The following is a 27,214-nucleotide window of genomic DNA, read 5'->3' on the forward strand; positions in this document are numbered from 1 at the left end:
AAGATGACCCTAACTACATGTATACTAGCCCCGAAACACCCACTGCCCAGAAATGTATGCACCATCAATATGAAGACTGCTTTGAAATGCCCACTTAGCAATGATGCACTCTCAGGACAGGAAGAACTACAACAAAGTCCGCATAATGCTCCAACTATTCACCTACAATGAAGCTTTTGTGCCGAGTTTTGTGCCTTCGACTTGGACCGGGGGTGGGATATCTTTGCAGCACACTCTGAATTTGCTCCTTCAGAACTCAGGCAATGCTTGCTGTGCAGCAAATGGAGGAGGAAAATCTGTGCTCCGTTCAACAGAAAATGGATTTTACAAAATGGAAAATGATCGTGAAATGGCAAGGCTCATGCATTTATCCATTTCTGCTCCTAGCTTCAGAATCAAGGTGCAAGGTATATGAGATGTACAGTATGCGCCTTCATATTTGCCTTATTAAATCAAACTTTTCACACGGCTGCTCCACAGATTCGGAGGCAGGGAATGCTCCTCTGGTGATGTCACAGAAACTGGCCAATCAGCAGCTACCACAACCACACATATAGCTGGGAGATCAGGCTTTGAATCTGTTTCTTTCCCCAGGTAGAGCTTGAAGCATGCTGAAGATCTGCAAAAACCCGTTTGCTCTGAGCAGACGACAGCTAGACAGAAAAGCTGTGTTCCGTACTGTGGGCTATGGAGCCTCCTCCACTTTTCTGCAACTGAATGGAATGGAGACGAGGATAGGAACATGTTGCTTTTTCATGGATTATGTGCTTTCATGTTATGGTCCTTGGTTAGCCGGTGAACCAGAAAAGGAAAGAAAAACCTGGCTTGCTTTTTTTCTGGATGCAGGCTAAAAAGAGAGTCAATACTTTCGGGAGATGGAGGAGGAAGAGAATAATCCTGGGACATTCTGCTCCAGTCAACTGCCATGGCATTAAATCTGTAGGTTGTTGTTCTTCAGATGACTCTTGATTCCTCCCAGAACTAAAGACTTAAAAACACCAAATAGACTTTTTTAAAACATTGCTTTAATCACTGTTCAGAGTTCACTTGTTGTGGCATCACAGTGCGTCTGTTAACAAGGAAAGGTTATTATTTAGTTTGGTGGTAGTGCAAAGGTAGGTATAGTGTGTGTGTGTGTGTGTGTGAGAGAGAGAGAGAGAGAGAGAGAGAGAAAGAAAGAAAGAAAGAAAGAAAGAAAGAAAGAAAGAAAGAAAGAAAGAAAGAAGTATTTGTCTTTTAACAAGAGTGTCATATTTAAAGTACAAAACTGTAAAATATTTTTATTAGGTGCAACCTCATGAAGCGTTCTGTGAATTGTGAAAGCTGACATATACAGATCTCACCTCTTCCAGTACAAAGCGGGTAATTTTGCCTGAGTTGTCATTTTAGGACTTAAAAACCAAGGGGGGTTGGACCTGTACTCTTTGAAGACAAGGGGCTTCTATAATGTTCTATTTGACAGTTTCTGTTGTCCAGCTGCGACATACTGTGTGAACCAGGGGTGCAGAACATTTGAATCTATAGCTCAGGGTGTCTGTGAGCATGTGGCAGTCAAAGGTGTTGAGGTTTTCTTTGTACAGAGCAGGAAGTAGGATTAGGTGAATATGTCCATTTCAGATTCTCTCTGTTTTTCATTTTTCCAGTCTTAAACTCAATTCTCCACCCTGTCACATTAATTTTTATTCATTGTTTTCTTTTTTTAAAAAAAAGTAATTGTGAAAATTAAACAGCATCTTAGTGCAAATTTCTCCATATACACACATGTCAATACAATTTTATGCACGTTTTTGCAAGCAATTTCCCCTAATGTAATGCAATTTGATATGTCAGTTTCAATAATCATACATTTCTGCATATGTGCATTTTCTTTACTCATTACCTGGCTGGAGAACTGCATGACAAAACCCAGACAACAGTGAATTCCGAAGGATGCTTCAGGTCACCTTATGTCTGGTGAAATGTGATTTATGTATGTTTGCCTTTAAATGTGAACTGAACCAAATTTCTCTCCCATTCCTAGCTGGGTAGGCAGTATTCTCAGAATATGAGGTATTGAGGATTTCTCTGTGCGAAATGAGAGAGTAAGATGTGCAAGGACACAGCATGTGCTAAGGGGGTGGGAGATTTATTATATTCATTAATAGGTCCATGCTGAAGTGGGTACAGTAAAAAAAAAAAAAAAAAAGGTAAAGGACCCCTGGACGGTTAACTCCAGTCAAAGTCGACTACGGGGTTACGGCGATCATCTCGCTTTCAGGCCGAGGGAGCTGGCGTTTGTCCACAGACAGCTTTCCAGGTTATTTGGCCAGCATGACAAAACTGCTTCTGGCACAACAGAAACCAGAGCGCACGGAAATGCCGTTTACCTTCCTGCTGCAGTGATACCTATTTATCTACTTGCACTGGTGTGCTTTTGAACTGCTAGGTTGGCAGGAGCTGAGACAGAGCAATGGGAGCTCACCCCGTCGTAGGGATTTGAACCGCCGAGCTTCTGATCAGCAAGCCCAAGAGGCTCAGTGGTTTAACCCACAGCGCCACCCGCGTCCCTGTCGGGTGTTTTAGGTAGGCGATATTTCCAGCCCTAACTGGAGATGTCTAGAATCAAACCTGGGACTTGCTGCAGAAAGCAGATGCTCTACGCCTGAGCTACATACTTTCTTTCTAGCCAAGGTGCACCCCTGTCTTGTCTGGCTTAACCCTCCATTTGCCAGGCTTCACACAGCCTGTATTATCTGTTCTATCTTGCTGTGTTACATTGTCATGATATTAACCATGCAAGTGAAGGTAAATAAATAAAATAATAAAATAAAATAAAATAAATAAAAACAATACAAAGAAGGGTGTTCAACCTTTTATCACTACAAGGTCAAAATGGTAATCAAAGGACTCTTTGATCGCAGTCACTCTATGGGCTCAAAGAGGTATTGTTGTGATGTTACCCACAGAACTCGGGGCACTGTAGTTCTGTGACCAAGGTTATGTACCCACAATGCCTGGCACTAGTAGCTCTGAACTACCCACCCACCACTTGGATATGTAGCAAAAACACAAAAACAACATTGCCCCGGGAGTCAAAATGCTTAACCCTACAAACATATGCACAGAGTTACCGAATTCCCACCATTATCCCAGTTCCCACCATTATTAAAGTGGAAACAAGCATGAAAGCAAAATCCACTCTCCCGAGTTTCGAGAGAAGTTGCCTCAATATTGAGAGAAGTCTTTGGTGGGGACATTCTCCACAGCCTCGCTGGATTTGACCTGTTGGGGGGAAAGAGGAGGGGGGAGTTTAATACCACATGCATTTCTTTGGCTTCCATTACTGAGAAGGGGGAACGGAGACTACAAGAGGGGTCACTCATCCACCAGAAGGTTTCTGTGCATAGCTGTCAACTTTTCCCTTTTCTTGTGAGGAATCCTATTCAGAATAAGGGAATTTCCCTTAGAAAAAGGGAAACATTGACAGCTATGTTTCTGTGTCTTTGTACTTACAAAAAAGAAATAAATAAAAAGGTTCCCCTCCCCTGCAAAAAGGAAAGGGTTTTTTATTATTAAAATAATTCAACATTAATACATACATGTTATGAATATGCATAAATCCTGTCTTGACTGAGCACTAGCATTATAACTTTTTGGCTTAAAAAAAGAAAAGAAAACGCACCTCTTTCCTGTATCATAAAGGGATGAACTTTTGCTTAGAAACACTGAAAAAGGGACTAATTCTTCTCAGTTGCGAAAAAAAAGTTCACCCCGAAATGAAAAGTTGGTATCACCATATATGTAACATTGCTACTCATAAGTATTAGCAATTTTTAAAACTTTATGGGACTGTTGAGAACTTTTAGAGCTGTCTGGAAATTCCTAAAACTATTGGAGAATCACTGGAAGCCAACAATACTCCAGATACCAAGAAGTAATCAGTGCGCAGAATGCGCAATCAAAAGTGATGCGGGAACTTATGGTGCTTGCTTCAGAAACAAAGACAAACTGCAACCTTGATTCATTCTAAGAAGTAAGAAATGATGTACAATGTACAAAGCATTATAAACTTTGCAATGATGTACAATGTACAAAGTACAGTACAAGTATTATAAACTTTGCAATCTCTGTTTTTCCTGTATTATAATACATGCTGTGTGTATTACAGAATACACTACAGTGGTATCTTGGTTGTCAAACTTTATCCATTCCGGGAATCCGTTCAATTCCTGGAACCATTTGAAAACCAAGGCGCAGCTTCTGATTGGCTGCAGGAGCTTTCTGCAGTCAATCGGAAGCCGTGTTGGACATTCGGCTCCCGAGAAACGTTCACAAACCGAAACACTCACTTCTGGGTTTGCGGCGTTTGGGAGCTGACTTGTTCGGGAGCCAAGCCGTTCAACAACCAAGGTACCACTGTATACAGTTACATATACAAAAATCAATTTGGGGGTAAAATATTTTTTTCAAACGATTTGGAAATGACAGTTCATTCCATTGTTTTTAGGCCAAAGTTCGTCTAACTAAGCTACAGGAACACAAGATTGTAAAAAAAAAAAAATGTTATAACCCTACTGAACATGCCTGTTCCCAGGCATTCAAGGCCCCATTTAGCTCTATGGCTCTGCAGTGGCTGTGGAGGAACTCACCTGACAAACGTTCACTGCTGAGCCAGGATGAGAGGCACCTGGGCAGTGTCGAAGCGGGCGCTTCTCATGGGATTGGTCCTCTCACCCGTGCGGACGTTGAACATGGGCATGGTGGAGAGGGGCCGGGGAACGTCTCGGGTGCTGGCCATCTCCCTCAGCTCCTCGGTGTTGTCGTGGATTGTGTGGTGATGCACCATTTGGATGCTGAGGAAGAAAAGAAATGGTATTATCCCCACAGGGTTGATGTGGGAATAAAATGGGAAGGAAGGGAACCATTTACAATGGTACCTTAGTTCTCAAACTTAATCTATTCCAGAAGTCAGTTCCAAAACCAAAGCATTCCAAAACCAATGCACACTTACCCATAGAAAATAATGCAAAATGGATTAATCAGTTCCAGACAATTAAAAACAACCCCCAAAACAGCAATTGAACATGAATTTTACTATCTTGCAAGACCGTTGATCCATAAAATGAAAGCAATAAACAATGTACTGCAGTCACACAATCAATAAATCAATCAATCAGTAACTGAACTGGCTTCCACACAGTCACAAAAACAAAACAAAAAAGAGCTGCAAAAACAAGAAAAACGCAAAATAAATAGCAAAAACAGACAGACCTCAGCGTAACACTTAAAACGGAAGTGTGGCACTCAAATCGGAAGCGTAACACTAAAAACGGAGCATGTTTGGCTTCCGAAGAAAGTTCGCAAACTGGAACACTTACTTCCAGGTTTGCAGTGTTTGGGTTCCAAGTTGCTTGAGCACCAAGGCGTTTGAGAACCAAGATACCACTGTACATGACTGAGAAGGAGAAGTGAGATATAAACAGGGCCAACCCACCCTTGAGGCAAGGTGAGGTGACCGCCTCAGGTGGCAGGATCCATAGGGTGAGCAGATCCCAATGTAGATATTTAGTCCCCTCTTGTTCCTGAAGTAGATCTTCCCTCATCCCTTCTTCCCTGGCAGGGAGGGAGGTGCCATTTTGTGGTCCTCCTCAGGTGCCAAAATGTCTTGGGCCGGCCATGGCTGTAAATGTGGTAATAGTAATAAAAATCACGGGGCACAAGGACCAATTGACCTGGCTTTATGATGATGCATGAAATGTATCAGACTTTAACTTGCAGCATCCCTCGAACAGCCAAGGTGGGAGTCTTATTGTGGCCCTGCTTACCTGGAGACTGAGCCTGGGCCCTTTTCTGTGCTACATATTCTCTCCATCACTCAGCTGACATGTGGACACTGAGGTCCAGCTCCGAGGGCCTTCTGGCGGCTCCCTCACTGCGAGAAGTGAGTTTATAGGGAACCAGGCAGAGGGCAGTAGTGGCGCCCGCCGTGTGGAATGTCCTCCCATCAGATGTCAAGGAGATAAGTAACTATACAACTTTTAGAAGGCATCTGGAGGCAGCCCGGTATTGGGAAGTTGTTAATGTTTGATGTTTTATTGTGTTTTTATATATGCTGGAAGCTGCTCAGAGTGGCTGGGGCAACCCCAGTCAGATGGATGGGGTACTATTATTATTATTATTATTATTATTATTATTATTATTATTACTACTACTACTACTACTCTCATTTGTTGAGTTAACAAATAGTTCAATGTGTGTGTTTTTTAAAAGAAAATAGCAAACCATTAAGTGGAAGAGGCAGGCATATGATGCAAAACCTCAGGCAGTATCCTTGTGGCATCATAGAGTACTAAGCTGACATCACAGAGCACCCAGCTTTGTTCCCACGGCAACAAGCTGGACCTAAATACTCAAAATCTGCCTGAGAGATAGCAGGATTGATTTGTCTTGCAGCTGAGCACCATCAACTTGAAATCCTCTACCCACCAAGGCAAGCAAACTCAAAAGTACTGTTGAGAGAGGTTGAAAAGAGATAACTGTTTATTCAGGAACCCCCCAGTATCGCAGCAAGGATTGGGTGAGCGCGTGGGCGAGTCAAGTTGTGAATGTGACAAGATATTCAGAGCCACAGAATCTCCAAACCCGTTTACGTTAATTGACAGACGTGGTAGACACGTGTGGACAATATAGACCAAGAGAGAAAGACAAAAAGCAACACCCCCGTTGACTTTAGAACCAACAGAGCTATCCACCCAGAAACAAGAAGAAGGGGGTCAAACAGAAGGCAGTTTCTGAGCAATATGATGGAGTCAAAAGAATTTGCGGATGTTCCTTCAGCTGATGCATCTGAAACAGGCTCAACCAATGGAGATTCAGCTCCAGAAGACACTGAGGAATCTGATGTTTCCCCAAACATGCAATCCTCAGGTTCCTCTGAGGACCCTTCTTCCCTGGATCCTTCCTTGCAGAGAGGCAGAAGAACTCCTGGGGCAAGGACTGCTTCCGACCGCAATCCAACGAGAGCCGCTGTGCCCAAGCCACCGACCACCCACCTTTCCTTGCTGATATTCACAGCTGTGGCCACCTGCCGGAGAAAGACTGGCCTTTCCCTGCAATCTCTCCAGAAGACCGTGACCGACATGGGCTATGACATGGAGGAGAAGAAGCACTACTTCATGAGGTCCATCAACAACATGGTGTCCAAAGGGCAACTCTGGCAAGTGAAAGGGAAGGGAGCCACAGGCTTCTTCAAGGTCAACCCCAACATCGTCAAGAAGTACCAGCCCAAGCTGAGAGGCCGAAAGGCCAAGGAAGCCGCCAAGAAAAAAGGCAGCCAAGCCACGTCCAGGAGTGGCAGGAACAAGAAGCAAGGGAAGGCAGAGTCCGGCCGAGGCGCAAAGAGAAGCAGGGCTCTCTCTCTCCCAGCGGCCCAGAATCAGGTCAAAGTGTGAAGGGTGCTTGCTGTGTCCTCTAGAGTGACTTCTGCATCCTTATGACGAATAAAGCAAGCCCTGTATTTAAAATTCACCGGTGTCTGTAATTTATCCCATTCCTCAAAAAATCAAAATCACATATAAGTGGGGAAGGGGGAGGATGAAACTAAAAAACAGTGTGGGGGTGGGTGAATTGTCTTTTTCCAGTCTGTAGGTCCCATCATCATCACCATTTAAATTTGTATACCGCCATATACTCGCAGGTCCCAGGGTGGTTCTCGGGATATAATCCAAACACAGAAATGCAAAACGCACGATCAAAAGAAAAACAAAAAACCCAGTAACACTGCCAACACATTTTAAAAGGGCATCGGATGTTCATTGGCCAAAGGTCTGGTTAAAAAGGAACATTTTTGTCTGGCCCTCAAATGCTTATAATGAAAGCGCCAGGTGAATTTTTTTTAACCCTTTACAAAGCATTTGAAGACACAACAATGCGAACTGGACTCCTTGGCTGGTTTTGAATAAACATTCACAAGCTTTTTATTGATAATAATCAGCTAAATAGTTTGAGGATCTATACAACTGTGTAACATGCAGAAAACAGCATTTCTAGAGAAATCAAAGACTGGAACTGAGGGAAGTCGGGGAGTGGGGTGGGTGGGTTCTGTGGGGGGAGGATAATATGTTTCTGGATAATATGTTTTGTTTTAATTTTGAATAAAAAGTTATTTTAAAAAAAGGAACATTTTTGTCTGGCCCTCGAAGGCTTATAATGAAAGCGCCAGGTGAACCAGGTGATACCCTACCCATCTGGCTGGGTTTCCCCAGCCACTCTGGGCAGCTTCCAACAAAATATTAAAATACAATAGTCTATTAAACATTAAAAGCTTCCCTAAACAGGGCTGCCTTCAGATGTCTTCTAAAAGTCTGGTAGTTGTTCTTCTCTTTGACATCTGGTGGAAGGGCGTTCCACAGGGCGGGTGCCACTACTGAGAAGGCCCTCTGCCTGCTTCCCTGTGACTTGGCTTCTTGCAATGAGGGAACTGCCAGAAGGCCCTTGACACTGGACCTCAGTGTTGTCACGCTCCGGCACTGTCGTGGACGAGGCCTCCTTTTTCACCCACAATTTACTCACCATGTGGCTGTCGTCATTTTTCCTTGGTGGATGGTTTTTAATTGTACTTATTCTTTACTGTGAAATCACTTCAAGGAAGGCTTTCATGAATGGGAAGGGGGCAAATGCTATTCAGTCCCCTTTCTGCATTAATCTGCAATTTTGGCAGCGGGTGTGCGGGTGTTAAATGTGTATTTAAGATGTACTTTAATAGATTATCTACAGGCATTGTTTACCTCAGAATGCATAATTTAAATGTGCTTCTGCTCTTGAAATGAGTTGGGTACATTGGCAACATTTTTAATTGCCAGTAACTGCACTACATTTAGATCTGGCGGTTAGCAAAGTACTTATCTGCACATCAGTCCAAAAGGTGTAGGAAATTTCATGTAGGAATTTGCAGAGTTTGGATTCCTCAAGCATCCCTAAGGGCAGAGCCACCTACCACATCAGAGGAGATAGGAGCCACCAGTGTACAGTCGTACCTCGGAAGTCAAACGCCTTGCGACTCGAACATTTCGGCTCCTGAACACCACAAACCCGGAAGTGAGTGTTCCGGTCAGCAAACATTCTTTGGAACCCGAATGTCCAACACGGTTTCCGATTGGCTGCAGGAGCTTCCTGCAGCCAATCGGAAGCAGCACCTTGGTTCCCGAACATTTTGGAAGTCGAACGGACTTCCGGAACGCATTCCCATGAGCCTCCACAGCAGCCAGAGGGGACGGGGAAACATTCTAAAATGGTGCTGTGCGTCCGGGCGAGAGAGGAGGCACAGTGTCAGGCCACAACCGCCACTCATGGGAAAGACTGCAAGCAGCCATTATATTAGGACTTGTAGCTTTGTAAAAAAAAGTGGCTACAAGAGGAAATGATGGGTGTACGTTCACAATACGGGCAGGACTTCCAGTTAGCCTCATATCTTAGGAATTTGTCCGTACCCACCTAGCAGCGTTTATTTACTAAAGCTAGATTAAATGTGTTTCCATCGGACGTTCTAAACGGTAGACTGAGAGGAGTCCCTTGCCAGAACAGGCTTTGTTGGTGTTCTCAGGACGTCGATTGCATGAACCATATCCTACTGCATTGTGGGCAGTATGAGCAAGCAAGGGATCAGCTGATCAAACCCTTACTAGCAAATTTGCCGGGAAAATCTGTACCCTCCCATATTAAAAGCCTTCTGGAGGATAGGTCAAACGATATTACGCTGACCGTGGCAAAGTTTCTTTTGGAGGGTGCAAGAAACAGAGACCATCATGCTCTAGACATAGCAAAATGACTACCTTGGTCTCTTTCGCCTGTTGTTTGGTTGTCTCAACTGTATCTTGTTTTGAAACTGTTTAGTGGGTCTATGGACCACACTAAAGATAGCTAGATAGATGATAGATAGATAGATAGATAGATAGATAGATAGATAGATAGATAGATAGATAGATAGATATAGATACACACAAACATGTCCCCTGGTTGCATCGGAGCTCCATCTCAAAAGACTGAGAAGAAGCTGCCCTTTCTCATGTCTTTGGATCAGATGTTAACCATCTCAAATAAGAAGCACAAAAACAGAGACACTTCAAATACGACACTTTATTCTTTTTCCTCCTTACACACAGCATCAGCTATGGGAACCTGTCATCAGCATAGGACTCTGCAAGTCAGACGGCTTAGATGTCATCTTCTTGGTCTTCTTCTTCCTCCTCTTTCTGCTCTTCCTCTTTTTCTTCTTGGGTACTTGCTTCGGCTTAAGATCTGGCAAGGCCTTCCCTTTCCCTTTCCCCTTCCCCTTCCCCCTTCTCCTCCTCTTCTGGCTCCTCCTCCTCAGCAACCTCATCATCATCCGGCTGATGGCGTAGCAGCCCGTGAGCCCTCGGCCAGTCAGCTTCCGCAAAACACCTTTGGCCACCAAGGCCCTCAAGACCCTCTTGAAGTAGCTCTTCTTCTTCTCGAGGTCATATCCGGTGGCCGCCACACTCTTCTTGAGGGCTTGCAGGGAGACGCCGTGGCGTTTCTCTCCCGAGGCCACCACCTGGAAAATGAGCTTGGAGACGCCGCGCTTCGGAAAGAGGAATTTCCAGGGGAAGGAAGGTTTGTGGAGCTCTCTGCCTTTCATTTTGGACTTGGAGGTAGCCTTCAGGTGTTCACCAGAACATGACGGCTGAGGCTCCCTTAAGGCCTGGTCTTCCTGATGTGCCGGGGGGTCAAAGATGTCTGCCGATATCTTCTCCTCTGAGCACTCCTCATTATTAACCAAGAAATCAATCTGCGTTTCGCCTAAGGCACTCATCTTCTCCTTAAGCCTGGCTTGTGTTGGTACATCCCTACGCTACCTGCCTCGCAGCTGAGGAAGATGTTGGGTGGTGATATCCTGTGCAAGGCAGATATGACAAAGCCATCCTGCTTTGCCAGAGGTTATGAGGTTACAGGGGAGGGACTTGGACTAAATGGTCGCCATGGAAACAGCTCGGTGCATTGTGGGATCACAAGCCCCCTGTGATGCTGCTCCCGCGTGATGATGTCATCAACAAAGGCACATTTCTATTCATGCATGGTAAGCCCCAAGACGTGTCCAATGGCCCAGCGACATCCCTATCCTGTTCCAGACCAGAATATTTATTGTATTCAGACACCAGTGATCTCTCCCACTGTGACCAAGGGCAGTAGGCCCATTTAAGGCTGTGCAAGACAGGTGTCAGGCTCCAGGCACTTGGCTTCCTCCCCCCCCTTTTTTTTTCTTTTTTTTTTTTTTGCTGCAGGACAAAGCGAAAAGAGTCCCTGACCATTTAAAGCAGGCATAGGCAAACTCGGCCCTCCAGATGTTTTGGGACTACAACTCCCATCATCCCTGACCACTGGTCCTGTTAGCTAGGGATGATTGGAGTTGTAGTTCCAAAACATCTGGAGGGCTGAGTTTGCCTATGCCTGATTTAAAGAGTCTGTAATGATCACAGCAAAGGAACAAGTTTGGGAGATGGAGAAAATCTGATTCCCATTCTTTTGGGGGAAAATATAAATTTGAAAGGACTAATTTTACCAAGACTGCTATCATAGTAGCAGGGAACTTGAGCTGACCTACAAAAAGACTTAAAATCCATTTTCTGTCTTTGACTTTTATAAGGGACATAAAGTCCAGAAGGAGTGATCTACTTTACTCTGGAACTTTAAAGTTCCCTCAGAAATTTGCTCCTGGGGCCACGGACCCCCTGCACCCCATGCTACACCACTCCATGGAACACACAGCTCCATCACCCCCAAAACCACTCCCCACTCATAGCCCATTCACTGAGTATCCACCCTAACTAGTTTGCAAGGACGTCAGGTGACTTCCACTATTTACCAAGCATCCATTCACCATCACTTTCCTAACCGCATAAAGTCCAAGCTTTGGGGGAAGTGGGTTTGTCGCAAAAGAGCTCCAGATAAATGCTAAAATTTGCCAGCCTGTGGTTGACTCTCACCCAGAAATATCAACTGTCTGGAAGTGACCTCAGCCTGTCTAATGGTGGGACTGGCTCTGTAGTCATGGCATGTAAGGCAGGAATTTCAAAATGATTGCAAGGATTTGGTCAACAGAAGAAGAAGAAATTCATGCATTCAATACCCGTGACGGATATGTAACGCTGACTTGTGGGTTTTGTTTCATCCACATTTTCAAATAAGGTGTGTACTTTGGATCGCCTCACTTTTAAAAGACGACAATAGAAAATACAAAAAAGGGTGTGGCTGAAAGGGGAAAAGCAACTTCTGAAATACAGACACTGTGTGTGGGGTATGTGGAAGTAATGATTTCACATTTTCACAAACCACTCACATGCAAATGGAGGCACAACTACTTACTCCGAGGTCTTCTGGTCCCTTTTCTGCCTGCAATTTAAAAAAGGGAGAAAATGGGGGTTAGGTCCAATTTGGCAACAGAAAACCTTTAATTTAGTATACTCACGGCTGTACCAAGATAACAACCGTCCTATATACTCTAGCTGAATATTTTCTGGACCTGTCCTTGGTAAATTACTGTCGGATTTTGAACCCATTTTTGCCTTTTGGGAGACTGTGAACATGAAGAAGAAGTACTGACCATAGAAGAGTGGCAGACTAAGCTGATGGAATATGCAGAGATGGCAAGACTGACGGGAAAGACCAAGTATTTTCAAAAGACTGGAATGACTTCTAACATATTTGAAAGATCACTGAAAACAGTTCAAATCATTGGCAGGAATACAGTGACACTCGTAATGTAACATTGGGTATTATGATTACCGTATTTTTCGCCCCATAGGATGCACTGACCCATAGGACGCACCTAGTTTTTTGGGAGGGAAATAAAGAAAAAAAATTATTTCCCCCCCAGGTGCGGTGCTGGGGCAGGGGAAGCCCGAGCGAAGTCGTGCAGCTCTCCCACGGCTAGCGGAGGACTGCGCGAAACCCAAAGCTTGGGGCGTGCTGAGCTCAGCGCGGCCCAAGCTTTTGGGTGCCGGCAAGCTCTCCACTAGCCGTGGGAGAGCTGCGTCTCCCATGGCTAGCGGATAGCTTCCTGAAGCCTGCATTCGCCCCATAGGACGCACACACATTTCCCCTTCATTTTTGGAGGGGGAAAAGTGCGTCCTATAGGGCGAAAAATACGGTATATAACAGATGGAATACAGTAAAGTATGCAGGAATAAAATTTAGAATTGGAATCCATGGAGGAAGGAAGGAAGTCTCAAGGTTCAAAAGAACCCTTTTCTTTTCTTTTTAATGTGTGAAAATGTTGTGTTTATGGTGTATAACTTTTTTGTAATGTACTACAGTAGCACCTCGGGTTACGTTACCCTTGGTTGCAAAAGCGGCAAACCCGGAAGTGTTTCGCTGCACGCGCATGCGCAGAAGTGGTCTACCGCCGTGCGCATGCATATAACAGTGATCCTCAGGTTGTGAAAACCTTGGGATCCAGCCAGACCTCCGGAACGGATCCCGTTTGCAACCAGAGGTACCACTGTATTATGAAATGCACACGGGAGGCTGTGGTCCTCCCTCAGACTCAGACTTACACGCCTTCCCGTCGGCAGCACATGATGTAGGCCAGGAGGAGAGCCAGGAGGAGCGCCAGGAGGAAAGGGAGGAGGAACGTGAGCAGGAAGTCGCTGAAGAACTCCCTGTCTGGGGCATCATCCGGAGGATTGAATTCGCTGCCTTCCTCTAGCACTCCATCTCCATAGACGGTCACTGCTTCCGTGGTGTTTATATTGGAGAGGTCTATCTGAGAAGCGGAAAAAAGGGGGTTGGAAGGACGGAGGGGGAGTGAGCATCTCTGGGATAGCCCAGTGCATGCCACCACCCACTTTCTCCAGCGTCCCCTCTCACCAAAGTGAGGTTGCACCAGTCGATCTGGAACCGAGGGCTGAAGGTGTCGTAACAGGTGAGGGCCGGCTGTTGCTGCAGCTTGCACCGGTTGCGGTTGGCAGGGGACTTGACCTTGGTTAAGCACTCGTTGAACGGCTCCTTGGAGCCCACCTTGATAAACACCCTGCGAGAAAGAGAGAAGGCCGTCGAGACCATATAACACTGGTCCTGAAAGACCTACATTGGCTCCCAGTTCATTTCCAAGCACAATTCCAAGTGTTGGTGCTGACCTTTAAAGCCCTAAACGGCCTTGGCCCAGTATACCTGAAGGAGCGTCTCCACCCCCACCCAGACACTGAGGTCCAGCGCCGAGGGCCTTCTGGCGGTTCGCTCACTGCGAGAAGCCAAGCTACAGGGAACCAGGCAGAGGGCCTTCTCGGTAGTGGCGCCCACCCTGTGGAACGCCCTCCCACCAGATATCAGAGAGAACAACAACTACCTGACATTTAGAAGACATCTGAAGGCAGCCCTGTTCAGGGAAGTTTTTAATGTGTACCATTTTAATGGAGCCCACCTTGATGAACACCCTGCGAGAAGGAGAGAAGGCTGCCGAGACCATATAACACTGGTCCTGAAAGACCTACATTGGCTCCCAGTACATTTTCAAGCACAATCCCAAGTTTTGGTGCTGACCTTTAAAGCCCTAAATGGCCTTGGCCTTGGAGTTGGACCTCAGTAAATGATGGGGGGTGGAGATGCTCCTTCAGGTATACTGGGCCAAGGCCAAAGGAAAGCAGAGCAATATGTTTGGCACCAGCTGGGCTGCAGGAGTTGCTGGAAGGAGGCATAAAAGACACCATCCAACTGTCTTAGGGACTCCACTCTGGATTTGTGTAGAGTTTACTCCTAAGCCTTTTCTTCTCCTGAAATATCCCGCAAGGCAGCGGAAGTTTAGGATTCTTTTCCTTCTCCTAGATGGGCTACCTTCCCTAGTGGACGAGCCCCATCTGCCCCTCACTTCCCTCTACAGGTCATGGAGAAACTGCCTTCTTGACCATTGAACCCACTCTTGGTCTTGTCTGCTCAATCCGCTAAAGCCTGTCTTCACATGCAGGGGGAAGTCCTTATGTCACGTGGGATCTGAGAACCAGACTGACACCTTTGATATTGGGCAATACAGAAGAGGCTTTCAATGAGCAGCTTTCTGATCTGCAGTGCTAGCAAGCCAGAAAACATGTACAGCTGAGCCTTGCTGGTCAACAGATAAATACTCCTTTTCCTGTTATTTGGCCTCCCAATTTACAGTTTCTGAGAGCGGTGGAAGTACCAGGTGGGGCCCCTCTGCGATCTTCGCATCTGTCAGGTGTGGAGAGTCTGCCTCCCCTCTGGTAACTTCTGGTAAATTTAGGGATGCAGGTGGCGCTGTGGGTTAAACCACAGAGCCTAGGACTTGCTGATTAGAAGGTTGGCGGTTCGAATCCCCACAATGGGGTGAGCTCCCATTGCTCGGTCCCTGCTCCTGCCCACCTAGCAGTTTGAAAGCACATCAAAATGCAAGTAGATAAATAGGTACCACTCCGGCGGCAAGGTAAAGGGTGTTTCCGTGCGCTGCTCTGGTTCGCCAGAAGCAGCTTAGTCATGCTGGCCACATGACCCAGAAGCTGTCTGCGGACAAACGCCGGCTACCTCGGCCTATAGAGCGAGATGAGCGCCTCAACCCCAGAGTCGTCTGCGACTGGACCTGATGGTCAGGGGTCCCTTTACCTTTACCTTATATTTTATAGTTCTTTTATACGTTTATATTTTTATAAGTTTATACAGTGGTACCTTGGGTTAAGAACTTAATTCGTTCTGGGGGTCCATTCTTAACCTGAAACTGTTCTTAACCTGAGGTACCATTTTAGCTAATGGGGCCTCGTGCTGCCGTGTGATTTCTGTTCTGATCCTGAAGCAAAGTTCTTAACCCGAGGTACTATTTCTGGGTTAGCAGAGTCTGTAACCTGAAGCGTCTGTAACCTGAAGCATATATAACCCGAGGTACCACTGTATTTTATAGTTCAGGCATCAGGTTGCAAGCAAAACTCCACATCCCTCCCCAAGGAGAGCAGTTGGCTTTTCTAACTTTTGCCCCTTCCCCCTTGCGCAAGATAATAGGCACCAACAGGAGGTCCCTCCTTCTCTCTGCAGCCTTTGTTCTCTAATACATTTGGATCTCTGGGAGTGTCCCCCACACTTTCTAATGACGTCTCTGCTATCTGTCCCCTTCCTTCTGTTCCTTTTGCCATTATCTCCCAGCTAGGTAACTCCTGCCTAAACCGCTCTGTGTCTGTGTCTGTCTCGGCTTCTGAGACAACTGTAGACAAGCGGGGGAGGGCGAATCTTCCTCCTCCAGCTCCTTTTCTGAGAGAAGCTGCTCTGCCTGGGAATGCATCCCCCATCCCTCTGCTTCAGACCATTAACCTGACAGCATCTGAGAGGGTTCTGTAGGAAAGGCGGCAGCCTTTCCAGAATTGGGGACCATTTATACAGCCTGCGAGAGACTCCCCTCCTCTTACCCTTCCTTCTGGTTTTCAATGGGCAAAGGTACGCGACCTCCCCGGTCCAGCGCTGAGGTAATATTGACGACGGTCAGGCCATCTTGTTCCCACATGCTGTCCACAGCTTGCTGGAAAAGATCCTGGATATCTGTTGGCAGTACTTCCTCCACATCCCAGTTCTTCACCAGGAAGTCAGCCTGGTATTGCATTTCTCCATCTACAGAAAGAGTTTAGAGTTAGGGTTAGGGTTCAGGTTCGGGTTCGGGTTAGGGGATATATGCATTACCCACCACAAAAAGTCCTGGTCCGTCTGCCCAGCCCACCTCTGTCTGCCCTCATCCAGCTGCCCCATACGGGGATCGAACCTGCAACCTTGAGCGTTATCAGAACTGTGCTGCAGGACTGATCTGCTGGGAGCCTGAAGGGCCCTGCCCTGCCTCTCTTCGCCTGGCTTGGAGCGGGGCCTGACAGGCTCCATAAAGGACTGCTGCTGCTGCTGGGCAGAGTGGCCTCCATTTTTGTTTTTAATTGCTTTTATTTTTTATCTATGTCATTTTGATGTATACCATTTGATGTATGGAAGTGAGAGCTGGACCATCAAGAAGGCTGATCGCCGAAGAATCGATGCTTTTGAATTCTGGTGCTGGAGGAGACTCTTGAGAGTCCCATGGACTGCAAGAAGATCAAACGCATCCATTCTTAAGGAAATCAGCCCTGAGTGCTCACTGGAAGGACAGATCCTGAAGCTGAGACTCCAATACTTTGGCCACCTCATGAGAAGAGAAGACTCCCTGGAAAAGACCCTGATGCTGGGAAAGATGGAGGGCACAAGGAGAAGGGGACGACAGAGGACGAGATGGCTGGACAGTGTTCTCGAAACTACTAACATGAGTTTGACCAAACTGCGGGAGGCAGTGGAAGACAGGAGTGCCTGGCGTGCTCTGGTCCATGAGGTCACGAAGAGTCGGACACGACTAAACGACTAAACAACAACAACATGTCATTTTAAATTGTGATTAATATTCATGCTGTATTTTTAGTCTTATGATTTATGTGGAAATTGTTTTCCCCTTGGTTGTGTACTTTTTGATGTGTTTTATTTATTGTTTATGACTTTTGTTATGTTGGTCATTATGTAAATCTTGTCCTGTTGTAAGCCGCCTTGAGCATTGTTTTAACTATGGAAAGGCGGCGTACAAATAAAATGGTGATGAAGATGAAGATGATGATGATGCTCTAACCAACAGAGCAGACTAGGCTCCACAACCCACCTTTTTGTTGGGGATAATTTGGACGGAAATTCACAGGTGTCAAAAAAGGTTATTTATGTATGCCACAGCTGCAGCCCATATTTTGTTAGCCGCAAAATGGAAAAGGAGCAAGGTCCCAACTCAAGAAGAATAGCAACTTAAACTGATGTAAAATGTGTGTCTTGCAGATCTAACTTATAGAATAAGAGAAGAAGAAGAACATACATTTAAGGAATATTGGAAAATGTGTATTGGAGTGGTACTGTGTACCATTCATGTAAAGAAACACCTCTTTTTCTCTGTTCTGCCCTGCTCGTTCCTTGACTCCCACAAACTGTCCCTTCTATTTAGGGTCTAAGCCCATGATCCCATGTATCAGCTGACTCCCAGCAGCCAATCAAATATCTTCGTCTGTGGATTGTGAGCCTAGACCGCTCAGTTGGTTAGAGTGAGGTGCTGATAATGCCAAGGTTGCAGGTTTGAAACCCATATGCGACATCTGCCATTGCAGGGGGTTGAAGTAGACGGTCCTCTTTCAACTCTACAATTCTAAGAAAGGGAAGGGAGGGCTCTCTCAAGCCACTTTTCCCATACTGCTCAAAAACTGATAAACCTCTATCATGCTCTTTTGCTGTCCTTTATACTAAGCTTAAAAGCTTCAATTTAGCCTTTGCTTGCAGGCAAAAGCGCTCCAGCTCTTTGATCATTTCCCCCTAGCACTATTACATCCTTTCGAGACAGGGAGATGATATTCTATTTGAAGCCACACTGCAGCCGACTGACAGAAAGGCATTGCTATGCTTGCTGTTTCCTTTCCAGTTCCTTTCATAATCGCTCCAAAGCCTGACGCGTCATTTGACACATACTTGCAGAGCGATAATCCTGAGCCCATTTACTAGAGAGAGAAAGCGCTACGGAACACGACGAGGCTTATTACTCCTGAGTAAACCAGCACAGGGGGGAGATTGGATATCTCAGTTGGTAGAGCATGAGACTTTAAATCTCAGGGTCGCCGGTTTGAGCCCCACATTGGGCAAATGATTCCTGTATTGGACTAGATGACTCTCATGATGGTAACTTCCAACTGTACAGTTCTAGGATTATGCAGTGGGGAAGGAAGCTCAGTGGAAGAGCACTTTAAATGGATGTGCTTTAAATATATGATGTTGATCTGCTCAGGTACATGTTTAAGGCAAAAGGTCTAGGGTGGAGGGGACCCCTCACATTTGCCTCATGAGGGTTTCACATTTGAGCTGTGGGCAGGTAAAAACACAGCTAGATTCTTGGACCCGTAAAAGGAGTATTGGGAAATAATCCACAAAAAAACCTGAGTCCTTTTTGTTGGGGATAATTTAGACGGAAATTCCCAGGTGTCAAAAATGGTTATTTATGTATGCCGCATTTGCAGCCCGTATTTTGTTAGCCCCAAAATGGAAAACGAGTGAGGTCCCAACTAAAGAGGAATGGCAACTTAAACTGATGGAATATGCACAGCTTGCAGATCTAACTTATAGAATAAGAGAACAAGAAGAACATCCATTTAAGGAAGATTGGAAAATGTTTTTTGAATATATGGGGGGGGGGGAATTGTGTACACTTGAAAACATTGGCAGCAGTAAGATAAATTCAACAGTGTAAATAAGTTATGATGGATGTAATAATGGAATACTGAACAGTTTAGTTTATGTAAAATATGCAGGGATTTATGATATGCAAAATGAACCATGGAAAGAGAAGAAGGGATGTCATTGACATTTTAAGGTTGTTTAAATGAGTATTCTAAAGTGTAAAACAGAAATACACAGAGAGAGAGAGAGAAAGAGAGAGAGCTAGATTCGATTCTTCATCACTGGCCCAGGAGAGGGCCAAGCCATCACTGGCATCAATAAGCCCAAATAATGCATATATATATACATTGGACCTCAATGGATTTGGAAGTCTTCTCCAACTTTTCCGGCTTGGGTCGACACCTGCTCACCCACCTTCCCCCAAAAACCCAACAAAGGCCTTTCATGGGAGTCCAGGCAGTGAGGATCCGCACCCAGCCAAGATCCAGTATCCCCACCAAAGTTGATCGTAAGGAAATACAGCTGAATTTGCCCCATATACTTCATGGAGGAGGGGGAATTACCTGAAGATGGGGCGATGGTGATGATCATGGTTTGCCTCGCAGTCTCATAAGTGTATCTGTTATATGCCTTCACCTGTCACAAATAAGAGAAAGAGACTTGGGCAGTTAATTTAATTTTTCTTTAAAACACATGCCCATACACACCGGACCTTCCAAATGTCCTTATTTTCCAGGGAGAGTCCCGGATACACAGAAACCGTCCCAGCTTCTAATCTGATCCCAGAATGTCCCGCTTTCCCTTAGGACACCCCTATTTTCATTGGAGAAATGTTGGAGGGTATGGCACACACACTGTTGTATCTCAGCCTTCAAAGAAGAAAAAAAGCAGGTCTCCAATAAGGATAACAACAGAAAACAAATAGTTTCTGGGCCGATGGCTACCACAAAAGCTGGAAGCAGATGCAATCATATCCTATGTCTGAGTGGAGCTGGCTCTTCAGAGCTGGTACTGGAGATATCTGGTTACAGGTAGGTAGCCATGTTGGTCTGTGTTATGTACTGAAGTTTTCACCCTGGGCCAGCAGGGGAATACTGTAGATAGTTTTCACTCAGGTCTGCATATGCAAATAAGGAATTGAAAGGGACGTTCAGTGATTGGATAGTTACAGAAAGTTGTTACTGTCGCTTTGTAGTTGAGCTCTATATAAGCAGGCTGGCTGAACCCTTCAGTTCAGTTCTGTTCTGGCCTGTGAATAAACAACAGCTGTCTGAAGAATCTCTGCGTCGTCTGATATGTTCACCCACAACTTAACAGTCTGCCGTAGTCAAAACAACAACAAAAAAATTCCTTCCAGTAGCACCTTAGAGACCAACTAAGTTTGTAATTGGTGTGAGCTTTTGTGCCCATGCATGAAGGTATCTGAAGAAGTGTGCATGCACATGAAAGCTCATATCAATAACAAACTTAGTTGGTCTCTAAGGTGCTACTGGAAGGAATTTTTTTAATTTTGGAGATATCTGGCTACAGCTAGTAGCGATAGCTGGTGCTGGGATTCTCCCATCAGCTGGGAGGCATGGGGCATTCTTGGCATGACAGAGTGAGTCCAGCAGGTCCCGGTCAGCTTAGTCCACCGAGGCCCAGGGCAAATGTACCCAGCTACCCCCTACCACCTGCATGGGCCTGACTGGGGCCCTCTGGGATTGCTAGGGCAGAAGGCATGGACGCCATGACAAGCTGAGCCAGCGAATTCTTGCTTTGTCCTTGTTCTCTGCTGATTTCAACAAGACAAAGCTGAGTCTAAAGAGGAGGAGCGGGAGGAGGGGGAGGGGGAGGAGGAGAGACGGTGCCCAGTGCCAGATTTATGTATAAACTAAACAAGCTATAGCTTAGGGCCCCAGTCTGTTGGGGGCCCCAAAAAAATTAAAGGAAAAAAACCCTGGATGTACGTTTCCAAAATATAAGATAATAAACAAATGAAACAAAACCTACATACAGCAACAGTGTTTTGTGTTGTGTAGGCTCCTATGATGTAAGTAATGGGCCCTGCCTGCTGGCCTGCTCCCTAAAATATCACTGGTTTGCTCATTTCTATATATAGAGTGCCTACATTCTGCATGGACTGGTTGCATGTCAACATGTGCAGATGGCTTCAGGTATCTACGAGGTCCATAAATTACCAGATAGCATATATTCAACACCAAAAACAGTGACCATTTATTGTTGATAAAGGACAGATGGGCATATAAAGGGCCCCGTTGCCTTCAGTAACTTAGGGCCTCATCAAACCTATATCCGGCCCTGGCAGTGCCGCTCCCTGGATTGGCCCTAAGCTGACAAGGGGCTCGACGGCAACTTCAAAATGTACCTGTGTCCACTGGAGGGGCGGGGAGGGGAGGAACAGAGGTTAATTTGGGTTTGAATTTCTATTCAGATCAACTTAATTAAGGGCTCATCCACACTTACATTCTAGTCATGGGTTTTAGCCATACCCTCCAATATTCCTCAGATGAAAATAGGGACATGCTGTACATCAGTGTCCCACTGCTGGTGCAGTCCCACTGGGGCAGGGATGCAGTTGCAGGGCCCAATCCATGGCACCAGGTTGCCCCCAAGATTCAGTGGCAGATCATAGAATCATAGAATCATAGAGTTGGAAGAGACCACAAGGGCCATCGAGTCCAACCCCCTGCCAAGCAGGAAACACCATCAGAGCACTCCTGACATATGGTTGTCAAGCCTCTGCTTAAAGACCTCCAAAGAAGGAGACTCCACCACACTCCTTGGCAGCAAATTCCACTGTCCAACAGCTCTTACTGTCAGGAAGTTCTTCCTAATGTTTAGGTGGAATCTTTTTTCTTGTAGTTTGGAACCATTGCTCCGTGTCCGCTTCTCTGGAGCAGCAGAAAACAACCTTTCCCCCTCCTCTATGTGACATCCTTTTATATATTTGAACATGGCTATCATATCACCCCTTAACCTCCTCTTCTCCAGGCTAAACATGCCCAGCTCCCTTAGCCGTTCCTCATAAGGCATCGTTTCCAGGCCTTTGACCATTTTGGTTGCCCTCCTCTGGACACGTTCCAGTTTGTCAGTGTCCTTCTTGAACTGTGGTGCCCAGAACTGGACACAGTATTCCAGGTGAGGTCTGACCAGAGCAGAATACAGTGGCACTATTACTTCCCTTGATCTAGATGCTATACTCCTATTGATGCAGCCCAGATGCAGCATGTGGTGCACGTGTTTGACATCAAGATTCTCCCTCCCCCCCCCAAAAAAAAACTTGGGAACTGTAGCTTGTTAAGGGTCTGGGGATTGTAGTTCTGTGATGGGCAAACTACCATTCCCGTTGTGGTTTTTTTTTTGGGGGGGGGGAACCATGTGTTATAAATATGCTTTAGATATAGGATGTGGGCATGACTTCAGACTCAACCTTGACCTGGGCTTCTGCCCAGGATGATCTCAAGTGAGTCTTGAGCAAAATAGATGACCACCCCCCTGTCCGTCAGGGAATTATAGAACATGCACGCACCTCAATTGTTTGCTTGCCGAGTTCTTTGCTTGTGGGGGACCCGTAGAGATATCCCGTCTGGTAGGGGGTGCGTTGAATGTAGCGCAGCCAGCGGGGCAAGTCTGGGTGATCCAGGAGATTGGTGTGGAAAGTGACAGGGGCCTCGGGCGGCTCTGTAAGATTTCAGACCCAAATTGAGCTAATGTTGTGCTTCTTCTGCCCTCCCTGGAAGATGGAGATGCTATCCTGAAGCTTGGTCCTTGAAACACCTAGGCTACAGTGTATAGGGTTGATCTCTATGGAGGCAGGACTAACAACAAAAACAACAATACAGTGGTACCTCGGTTCTCGAACGTAATCCGTTCTGGAAGACTGTTCGACTTCCAAAACGTTCAAAAACCGAATAGCAAAAGGCTGGCTGCAAGTTCAATTGAGAAAACTGAAAAACACACAGCAGAAGCCGTTCGACTTCCAAGGCACGTTTGAAAACGGAAGCGTTTACTTCCGGGCTTCCAGCGTTCAGAAACCGAGCGTTTTAGATTGTAAGCTCCCGGGGCAGGGACCTGTCCTTTTGTAGTCTTGACATCAAAGAGCACTTCACACAAGCTTGCTGCAGATCCCTCTTAAGATTCAGCTGAAATAATATACTACTGTGATTGACAAAGCAGAGCAGCTGGCCCCATGAATAATAATAATAATAATAATAATAATAATAATAATAATAATAAATAATTTGTTTTGTTAATCACAGCAACATATATAGATCTAGGTACACAGACACATGCCGTTACATAGACAAAACCATATCTGTAGAAAGGCAACTAGCTACAGTGGTACCTCGCAAGATGAATGCCTCGTAAGACAAAAAACTCGCAAGACGAAAGAGTTTTTCGTTTTTTGAGTTGCTTCGCAAGACGGATTTCCCTATGGGCTTGCTTCGCAAGACGAAAACGTCTTGCAAGTTTGTTTCCTTTGTCTTGCAAGTTTGTTTCCTTTTTCTTAAAACCGTGCATTCAGGGGGTGCAGTTGTGACTTGACTTCGAGGAGCAACTCATAGTACGCGGTGTGGTAGCCTTTTTTGAGGTTTTTGAAGACTTTGGTGATTTTTGAAGCTTTTCCAAAATCCGTGCTTCGCAAGACGAAAAAACTCACAGAATGAATTAATTTCGTCTTGCGAGGTACCACTGTATTTAACTGTGCCCGGGATGGATTGAACGGAAACTGCTCCTGGTCCCTTACCTTTTTCGTCCATGGAGGAGGGAAAAGCATCCTTAAAGTCGTCTATTTCAAACTCGTGGACAAAGATCTCCCCAACCACGGCATAAAGATTGAGGACAGGGAGGCTGACAGCCAGGCCCCGGCTGAAGAAGAGCCCTAAGACAGAGCAAAGAAGACACGGGATTAGGTCCAGAATCCGGATTCGTATGACACAAAAGACAAACTCTCAATGTTCTGCACTGCCTTTTGCTTTTCAGCAAACTGAGGGTTTTTGCACAGCCCAAGACGAAGCTCAGCATTGCTGGGAAGCCCGAAAGAGTCGTCGAAGTTGGTAATTAGCCGCTTTGGAACATGACTTGGCTGAGCTTGTAACGCCCAGAATGCTTCTTCGCCGGGCAAATGGTTTCTCAGTCCTCTGTAAATTGACATTATTGTGCTGTGCTTGCTTTTCATTTCCACAGACTGCCTTTATACCATTATACTGTAGCGTTTTGCAAGTTGTTTTAATTTCCCCATTATTTTAACTTTTCGTAAGCTGCCCTGGGGGCCTTTTGAGGGGCGAGACAGAAATCCCTAAAATAAAATAAAGCTGGGGGCAAGCTTTCAAACTGCACATGTGTCAAACCAAATTGGCCTTTGTTTTGTTCTCTGATTCTGCTATTCAAATGATGGCTGTTTCCTTTTTCTTCTTCCTGGCCTTAATAGGGTCGGGACATCTACATGTTGCTAAGGCTGTAGATTTTTCTTACCCTTTGCTTCTTTTATACCCAAGACAACAGGTTTTTCCTTTTCTTTTACAGTATTGTCCCTGGAGAGAAATTGTCACTTCCTTGCATGAGCAAAGCTCATTTGCAGTCTGATTTAATAACATTTATATCTTGCCACCACACCTCACACAATGCAGCAGGGTAGTTCAGGGTCTTGTCAAGCACAACAACTTCTATATACCTTGGTTCATAGATAGATAGATAGATAGATAGATAGATAGATAGATAGACAGACAGACAGACAGATATAGATATATATGTTTTATAATTTAAAGTGCCATATTTTTTTGCTCTATAAGACACACCAGACCATAAGACGCACCTAGTTTTTGGAGGAGGAAAACAAGAAAAAAAAATATTCTGAATCCCAGAAGCCAGAACAGCAAGAGGGATTGCTGCGCAGCGAAAGCAGCGATCCCTCTTGCTGTTCTGGCTTCTGGGATAGCTGCACAGCCTGCATTTGCTCCATAAGACGCACACACATTTCCCCTTACTTTTTAGGAGGGAAAAAGTGAGTCTTATAGAGCAAAAAATACGGTACTCATTTTTACAGCCTTAAGATATCAATGACTTCCCTTCTTCTCTTTCCATGGTTCATTTTGCATATCATAAATCCCTGCATATTTTACAAAAACTATACAATTCAGTACAGTAGTACCTCAGGTTAAGAACTTAATTCATTCCGGAGGTCCGTACTTAACCTGAAACTGTTCTTAACCTGAGGTACCACTTTAGCTAATGGGGCCTCCTGTTGCCGCTGTGCTGCCGGAGCACAATTTCTGTTCTCATCCTGAAGCAAAGTTCTTAACCCGAGGTACTATTTCTGGGTTAGCAGAGTCTGTAACCTGAAGTGTCTGTAACCTGAAGTGTCTGTAACCCGAGATACCACTGTATTCCGTTATTACATCCATCATAATTTATTTATACTGTTGAATTTATCTTAATGCTGCCAACGTTTTCAGCTGTACACAATTATTTCTCATATATTCAATAAACCTTTTCCAATCTCCCCTAAACATATGCTCTTCTTGCTTTCTTCTTCTATATGTTAACTCTCCGAGTTATGCATATTCTGTCAACTTAAGTTGTCATTTGTCTTTGGTTGGGACCTCACTTGTTTTCCATTTTGGGGCTAACAAAACATGGGCCGCAGTAGTGGTATACATAAAGAACTATTTTTGACACCTGGGAATTTCAGTCTGAATTATCCCCAACAGAAAGGACTCTGGGGTTTTTTTTTGGGGGGGGGGAAGCACTTTTGAACATCTTTTTCCAATTCATTATGGATCATTTCCCAATACTCTTTTACCCTTTTACAAGTTCACTACATATGAAAGAACTTTCCTTCAACCTCTTTGCATCTCCAGCATTTATCTGATTCAGTCTTATACAACTTAGCAAGCTTACTCGGAGTTAAATACCATCTGTAAATCATTTTCAAATAGTTTTCCTTGGTTCCCCTTTCTTAAGCCCTTTTCTCAAGTAACTACCCCTGTGACCCATGCTGCACTACGGAAAGATCCCACACGTACCAGTCGATTCTACTAAAGTTACCTACTCGGTTATGAGAAACACCACATGTGCGATTAACATGTATTCTTTAACAAGATTGTGAAACCGCATTACTCCTCAGTTTTGTTTTGTTTTGTTTCCATTCCTGGGTCCTTACTTAAAGTTGGTGCGCCAGCTGCTGCTGCAAAGGGCATTGTTTTGAAATGCAACCAAAAGCATTTTAAAAAGATTTTGCCACTGCTGTGGCATGGTCCCCTGCTCTCCCTCACAAATATGTCAACAGCTGTCTCTGCGCCAAGCGGCGAACGAAAGGGGCTGCAGCCTGAGACTAAAATTAGAAGGCGTTGCAAAAGAGAGACAGCAAGAAAAAGCAGGCAAACTTCCTGGTCCCCAAGAATTTTAGGCACACGGATTCTGCTAAAAATTGTACCAAAAGACACACAGCGGGGTGAAAAACATACATGTGGCTACTTCTTTCTTTACCAGAGTGGAGCTCTTCTTAAAAAAAAAAAAAGTTTGAAATAGCCTTTGATACAGTGTCTGACCAACATCTCTTCCCATGGCTATTCATCCTGTCTTAAAACAGGTCCTATGGCATTCCCATTCCAATTCCTATAAGTGGGTCCTAAATATAAGGGCACACAAACACACACAGACCCTCTGCTGCACAGCAGATTCCTGTATGATCCCATATAAAATCCAGAAACTTGCCTGCAAGGAAGCAGCTCACAATCAGGCGCTCTCCTGCCATCTTTCGAGAGGAAAGTTTTGATCGACAGAGGCAGGTTGCGATCGCAGGCGGTGGGAGGGTGTGTGCGCCTTGTGTCAGACAGAGGGGGTGAGGAGAATGGGTGTCAGTAGAGTCCCGAGCATCAGGCCCTGTCACTGCCTCAAGGGGGCACTGCAAGACTGCCAAAACAGCAGGCCACGAGATGGTCCCATTGCTGAGCAAAACTGCAGGATACAGACTGCACCAGCCACCCCTGTAGAAGCCACTTGCATGGTTAAT

General features: G+C 45.3%; 2 protein-coding genes across 2 annotated transcripts; both read right to left on the reverse strand.

Annotated features, from left to right (window-relative positions):
• Positions 1–2,840: 2,840 nt before the first annotated feature.
• On the reverse strand, positions 2,841–26,971 carry SGCA (sarcoglycan alpha). Its single transcript, XM_079949885.1, has 10 exons — positions 26,917–26,971; positions 23,948–24,082; positions 22,730–22,881; positions 19,761–19,833; positions 16,398–16,596; positions 13,864–14,026; positions 13,551–13,759; positions 12,361–12,387; positions 4,629–4,832; positions 2,841–3,261 (listed from the first exon to the last, which is right to left on the reverse strand). The coding sequence occupies exons 1-9, from the start codon at positions 26,954–26,956 to the stop codon at positions 4,640–4,642; spliced, it is 1,191 nt and encodes a 396-aa protein (XP_079806011.1). The 5' UTR covers positions 26,957–26,971; the 3' UTR covers positions 2,841–3,261; positions 4,629–4,639.
• On the reverse strand, positions 10,096–11,019 carry LOC307200991 (uncharacterized protein). Its single transcript, XM_079950099.1, has one exon. The coding sequence runs from the start codon at positions 10,808–10,810 to the stop codon at positions 10,142–10,144; it is 669 nt and encodes a 222-aa protein (XP_079806225.1). The 5' UTR covers positions 10,811–11,019; the 3' UTR covers positions 10,096–10,141.
• Positions 26,972–27,214: the final 243 nt, after the last annotated feature.

This window comes from Podarcis cretensis (genome assembly GCF_951804945.1).
Source record: "Podarcis cretensis genome assembly, chromosome: 13".
Classification (NCBI taxonomy): Eukaryota; Metazoa; Chordata; class Lepidosauria; order Squamata; family Lacertidae; genus Podarcis; species Podarcis cretensis.